Source organism: Meleagris gallopavo, chromosome 19 (assembly GCF_000146605.3).
Source record: "Meleagris gallopavo isolate NT-WF06-2002-E0010 breed Aviagen turkey brand Nicholas breeding stock chromosome 19, Turkey_5.1, whole genome shotgun sequence".
In the NCBI taxonomy this organism is placed as follows: Eukaryota; Metazoa; Chordata; class Aves; order Galliformes; family Phasianidae; genus Meleagris; species Meleagris gallopavo.
In genome coordinates this window covers 4,679,582-4,685,611 of record NC_015029.2, presented here as the reverse complement: position 1 = coordinate 4,685,611, position 6,030 = coordinate 4,679,582, and the positions used below count along the sequence as shown (strand labels likewise).

At 57.6% G+C, this 6,030-nt stretch overlaps 2 protein-coding genes across 4 annotated transcripts; both read right to left on the bottom strand.

The window, feature by feature from the left end:
* Positions 1–96: 96 nt before the first annotated feature.
* Positions 97–3,463, bottom strand: LOC104913666 (alpha-1-acid glycoprotein 2-like). 3 transcript variants are annotated; one of them, XM_031556177.1, is made up of 6 exons: positions 2,661–2,950; positions 2,147–2,331; positions 1,990–2,063; positions 1,696–1,806; positions 862–965; positions 97–252 (listed from the first exon to the last, which is right to left on the bottom strand). In XM_031556177.1, exons 1-6 carry the CDS (start codon positions 2,934–2,936, stop codon positions 148–150), a joined length of 855 nt encoding a protein of 284 aa, XP_031412037.1. In that variant the 5' UTR covers positions 2,937–2,950; the 3' UTR covers positions 97–147. The 3 variants fall into 3 exon arrangements, with proteins under 3 accessions (XP_031412037.1, XP_031412038.1, XP_031412039.1); XM_031556178.1 differs by having other exon boundaries at positions 2,147–2,286; positions 2,661–2,928; XM_031556179.1 differs by lacking the exon at positions 1,696–1,806 and having other exon boundaries at positions 2,661–3,463.
* A 98-nt stretch (positions 3,464–3,561) lies between these two features.
* LOC100541166 (alpha-1-acid glycoprotein 2-like) lies at positions 3,562–4,985 on the bottom strand. Its single transcript, XM_003211214.4, has 6 exons — positions 4,806–4,985; positions 4,554–4,696; positions 4,230–4,300; positions 4,046–4,147; positions 3,856–3,956; positions 3,562–3,782 (listed from the first exon to the last, which is right to left on the bottom strand). The coding sequence occupies exons 1-6, from the start codon at positions 4,926–4,928 to the stop codon at positions 3,720–3,722; spliced, it is 603 nt and encodes a 200-aa protein (XP_003211262.1). The 5' UTR covers positions 4,929–4,985; the 3' UTR covers positions 3,562–3,719.
* Positions 4,986–6,030: the final 1,045 nt, after the last annotated feature.

The following is a 6,030-nucleotide window of genomic DNA, read 5'->3' as shown; positions in this document are numbered from 1 at the left end:
AGCAGCGCCCACTGCCGGCCCCGCAGCCCGGCTCGCTGCAGGACGCCTTGTCCCAAACGCTGGGGCAGCGACACACAAAACAAACCAGGCGCTCGGTTCCTTATTGCAGGTCCTGCTCAGATGGGGCTACAGCTCTGAGCAAAGCGTTTATTGCTGCCGGCTGCCTGCCGGGGTGCTCGGCAGGGCCGTGCCTTGCGCTCCTCCATCCTTCCTTTCTTCCATCCTTTCCTTTTCTCCCGGTTGGCACAGCTCCTGCAAAACAGTCACCAACAAAGGGATAAATGGAACTGTGCACGGCAGAGGTCACCCAACCCTCTGCCCTGATATCCCACACCTGTGCTGATTCCCCCACCTGGGCCTCTCTGAGCATTTTTCACCTCACCCGAAGCTCAGCACCCTGCTGACCCCTCTGTGCCCCCACGTCTGACAGGCACAGCCCCAGGTGCAGCTCGATGAGCCCCACGCCGTCCTGCTGTCCCAGTGCCATTTGGGCATTATCCACCCACAAGTCTCCCTGCGCTCCCAGCTCCAGGCAGGGCTTCTACTGGGAGAACTGGGGTGCACCGGGTGCAGCTGAGTCCTGCAGGGAAGGACGTGGAAGGTGGGTAGGAGGCTGGCGCGTGGCTGGGCTGTGCGGGGGTAACGCCGATGTGGGGTTTTGTTATTGGGTGGAAAACGGAAGGGAGAAGCTCCATTTTACAGAGAGCCACAGGGGTGTGGAGGTGGGCAGGCTCTGTCCCACAGCAGCAGGAGTCCTGTCTGGGGCCTTCTGATGTCAGGGGGGCTCAGGGCTGGGGTTGTGGCCACGAGGAGTCTCAGAGCACCCCAAACCATCGAAGCAAGGCAGTGCTGAGGATGCACCTTCCTCCACGGCGCGTACACCACGGCCCCTCTGCTCAGCCCCAGGCTCTCTGCATGCTGTCCCAGCTCGTCCTGCTGCGTGCTGCTCACTGTCCGATTGCGGGCTGCGAGGGCAGAGGCTTTGTCACACATCATCCCTGCCTGCATTTTGTCTCCGTGCTCCCACGGATGCTTTTTTTTTTTTCCCCCTACCCTCCCTGCTAACTGTAACCAGTTGCACAAAACTCACTGGTGATTCTGGGGTGCAGGAAGGGATGCATGCCTCAGGCAGGTGTATGTTTGCCAAACGGGGCTTTGAACTTTAAGTAATGACTCTGCAGCTTAAAAGGGTAGTGGGGGGGTCTCTGTTGGGGAGGGGATTTCTACTGAAGGACTCTATGGGGGGACTCAACTGGGGAGCTGTACTGGAGGTCTCTATGGGGGTCTCTATTAGGGAGCTCTGTTAGAAGGCTCTACTGGAAGACTCTTGGAGGGATAAATCACAGCCTGGTGTGCCACTCTATGGGGCCACGTGTGGGTGCAACCAGCTCTGCCCATGCTGGTGCTGCTCTGCACTGGGAGGCAAATACCAGAAAATCCCAGTTGGCTTGAAAAGACAGATTTCACAACAATATTGATAGTGAATGGTGTGCTTCCTATTCTTCGTAAATAGGTTTTGTCTTTAATTCACTCTCTGCTCAAAGATTTAGATTTTAATGGAACGTTGATATATTCCTGTGATCCTTGTGCAGAGGACTCAGGAAAATCACAGGTTGCTGTTGGAGCTGCTGTGGGTTTGCCTGGCAGCTCTTTGTGTGCACAGCTTTAGGTCACTTGAGGATGGGGTTTGCATACCATAGAGATACAGAGCTGAATACATCCTCTCCCTCTGCACGTGGTGGTGGATGAGCAGAGTATCCTCAGAGCTGAGCTTTGTCACCATCCCCAGGATGTGCTGCGTCTTGGCTTTGAGACAACAGAGCCAGGGTTGGGAGTGAGAGCAGCATTAGTGCTCTGAGATGTGTCACAGCCCTTCCCGAAGGGTTGTGAAATGATTTAAGAAGCGAGGCAGCCCCTTACATCCCGGAATAAAAGTTTGATTCGTGCCCTCCCAACAAACGCACCCAGCCATGGCCCCACAGTGCTCACCATCCTTGAGCAGCGCCGTGCCGTTGGCACCCAGGTGGACGGAGGTGGAGTTGTTGGAGAGACATCGGTCACCCCTGCAGGGAGTGGGGATGCTGGAGCACACACAGCGGGAACGGGGCGGGAGGAAAGGACCGGGGATGGAGAGTGGGTGCCTCACACTGCCACGTGCTGGGTGATGAGCAGCTCCTGCCCGCTGCTGGGCTCCACGTGAAGGTGGCCGTGATCGATGAGCAGCAGCTCCAGGAGGTGCTGGGGCAGCTGGGCAGCCCCGGCCACGTACTGCCACATCCCCAGCAGCTGTGGGAGAGGTGCGGGGTGGTGGGGGTTCCTTTCCAGCCCCCACTGTGTAATCAGTGGATATAAGGATGTTATATTTAAGAAAGTTAGGCTAAACAGGTTATCGTGATAAAGAAGAATGGCTGGAAAGCTTACCTTTATCCTGGGCTCGCTAAGAAGTCTCCAAGAGGAGCAATCTCCAAAAGAGATCGTTCCCCCATGGCAGTCAGCTCTTAAATGGGGGTCTAGGAGAGGTGCAGCCAGGCTCCACCCCTTCCAGTAGCACAGGAGAATTGTCTTCACCTGTGCTCCCAGGGCTGACTCATTGCTCACCTCAGGTGGTCAACCAGATTCAGCAGTTCCCAAACACCCTCCTGCACCCAACCCCTCCTTACCCACGGCATCGTTGCGTTGGCCAGGCTCGGAGGTGCTGTGGGTTTGTGGGGAGCGGCGGCTGCAGACAGCAGAGCGGTGAGGATGAGGATGGCGGAGACGCCGGCTGGTGCCATGTCTGCTGGGGGGAGAGGAGCGAGAGAAGCTGCCGTGTGGATGGACAGATGGACACTGCTCCCTCGGCTGTTTGTTTGTGCTGCCCCACTGCGCACGGCAGGGCCGTGGTGACGCAATGGTGCTTTTCGGGGAAACGGCCCTGGTGGGAGCCAAGCCAGCATGGTGCTATCAGCGGCTGGAGGAGGTGATGGGGCAAAGCACTTCCTGTAAGGAAAGATGGAATCTGACCTGAATTTCCCAATTTCAGCCCTGTTGTTGCTCTGCAAATTTGGAACTGTGCTGCTTACTGGGATATGGGGCGTAGGGAGTTGCCAGCTCTGGGTCTGAGCCAAATGGTGCTGGCAGGGCTGTGGGGGCTGCCCCAAGCAGGGCGTGTGTGCTGGGGCTCACCCTGTGCCTGAGTCCCAGCTGGAAATGTCAGCTGCACCACTGCTTCTCCTCACAGGTTTTCCTTTGTGTCTGATCTAAACCTGAAGGGTAACCACGTTTATCCTGCTCTCGGTCATGGCCATGGGGCTCAGTAGCTTCTGTCCTGCTCGTGGCCCCCCACATCATCCCACACACCCACTAGATTGCACACAGCAGTGCCTTGGGGCTGCTCATGGAAGCAAACCCAGGGGTTGGATCACTGCCTTCCTGAGCCGTGGCTCATTTTGTTGAGTGTGAGCCATCCATCCTCAGGATTTTGTCTGATTTGGGGCAGGGATGGGGCCCAAAGCCAACGCTGGTGCTGCCCACCCACACCCATTCCACATGTGGGCACAATGAAGGTGCGCACACGGCAGGCAGGTGTCACACACAGCTTTATTCCAGGTCCACGTGAGAACAGAAAAGCAGCAAATTCCTTCTGCGAAGGGCATCGTGAAGTCCTTGCTGGAAGACATAAATCCTCGTCGCGGCATCCCGGCAGAGCGGAGCACAGGAGGGATGTGGGCTCACCCCTGCTATGGCTCTGCGGTGGCTGTGCTGCCTTCGCCCATCTCCTCACCAGCTGCAGGACAGGCATCCTGGAGAGGGGGGACAGAGCTCATTCCTGCACTGACTGCCCCCTCGGGGAGCCCTGTGCCTGCAGGGCCGTACCTTGGGGGAGGTGATGAATGCCTCCTCCAGCTTGAAGCCGTGGCAGCGCAGTTGGGCTTCGAATTCATCCAGCTGCTCCTTGGTCACCTTGGGCGTCCGTGCTGTAGGAAAGGTGGTGTAAAAGCAGGAAAAAGGGGAAAATGAAAGGGTCTGTGTGTGCTTGGGGTGCTCCCCGGCGCGGCGTGCTCACCTGAGAGGCTCAGGCCCACGTGGTTATCCTTGAAGTGCTTCAGGATGAACAGGTCCTTGTCGCTGTGGATCAGCTCTGCCATGGACACCTCCTGCCCCTCCTCTGGAAGACAGAGGGGCCACGTTCCTGTAAGGCAGCGTGGTGGTGGTTGGGGGATGGGTGTCAGGAGGGGCAACAGCTTTACCGTGTGCCAACGTGGAGTTGTGCCGGAAGACGTGGATCTTGCTGGTGTTCCTCACCACGCATGTTTCGTTCCTGGGGAGGCAGAAGGTGAAACAGGACTCAAATCACCCCGTGTACACCCAGAGGGTGTGCCATCCCACCCACGCTGCAGCCTCCTCGATGGGCTGGCCAGACCACTGCCACCTGTCTGTTCCCTGCCCACAGCTCAGGGATGGCTCTGACTTGCTGCCTGTGAGCACCCCATCCCATCCCATCCCATCCCATCCCATCCCATCCCATCCCATCCCATCCCATCCCATCCCATCCCATCCCATCCCATCCTTACACCCTCATGATTTCCGTCACATTGAACTCGTCCTCATTCCTGCCAGGGAAGAGGGTGAAGGTTGCATACTTCAGCTCCTTCATCTCAGCCATGTGCGGGGGGTACTGGGAGGCACCCATGATGTACACCCAGTGCCCCAGCAGCTGCCAGCAGAGCAGAGCAGAGCAGAGCAGAGGGTCAGGGATTGCAGATGCATTCCAGACCCCAGTTTGGCTTTGAGGGTTCCCAGGGATGGAATGCAGCACTTCTTACCCCGTGCACCGTTGCGTTGTCTATTTCGGCAGGGACGAGCGGGGCGCAGGTGGGGGAGTCGGTGGCATGGGCATGCACCAACCCCGTAGTGAGGGTGAGGACAGGGATGAGGAAGGCCAGCATTGCTCGCAATGGGGCTGTGGTGAGGCTGCAGTGTGGATGGGACGCTGCTGCACGCTGGCACTTATATACAGCCCTGCCGCAGCCTGTCTGCTTATTTAACCGCAGGGCTGTTTGCTCAGGCATGAAGCAATAGCAGGTGATGGGAATTAAACTGGCAAAAGATTGTTTTCTTCCAGCAGAAAAGGTGAAAAAAGCTGTATTTCATCACCGGGGACTTTTGTTCTCAGAAAGCATGACTGATTGGGCGGGTGTTGGGCCGAGTGCCGTGGGTTTGTTTGTGCAAAGTGCTGCAGGGCAGCGAGTGCCACTGAAGGCGTTCGTCCGTGTCCTGCGCTGCCTGGGGCAGCAAACACCCGTCCTGGCACTGGTGGTGGCACAGCGTGTGTGGGGGCTGTGGGGCTGAGGGCTGTGGTTTGTTCCGCCCAGAGGAGGATGAGGGGGTCCTCATGGCAGCACGCAGCTCCAAACAGTGATGGGACCGAGGGGACGGCATGGGGCTGCCAAGGGAGGGTGAGGAGGGGCTGGGAAAGGCTGCACCCCAGAGGGTGGTGAGCACAGCCCCGATGCCAGAGCTCAGGGAGCGTTAGGACCCCACTCTCTGCCATAGGGTTGCATGGTGCTGTGTGGAGCCCTGGGTTGGACTCTGCGGTCCCTATGGGGTGCCTCCCAACTTGCAGTGTTCTGTGATCCTATTCTGTGAATCCTCCTGAGAGAGGAGAATTTGGGTTTCAGTCAGCTTGGAGCCATTGAGGTGTGATGTGTTGTTCAGCACTGAAAAGGTTCGTCTCTCCCTTCCTCCTTGCCTTCCTTTCCCCTTTCCCCTTCTCCTTCCCCCCTTTTCCTTCTCCTTTCTCTTTCCCCTTCCTTTCTCTTTCCTGTTCCTTCCTTCCCTTCCTTTTCCTACACTGTGTCAGGATGGATGAGGAACGTGCTGGTGGCCACGGTAAGGGCTCGCCATCAGTTAACTGGTGTCAGGATGGAGGATTTTGGGGCTCCCTTGGCTGCTCACAGCAGCACTCACACCCCCAGCAATAGGGCATCACTGCTCCTCGCACCCACAGCTGCTTATCCCAAGAAAAAGCCAAAAAAAAAAAACAAAACC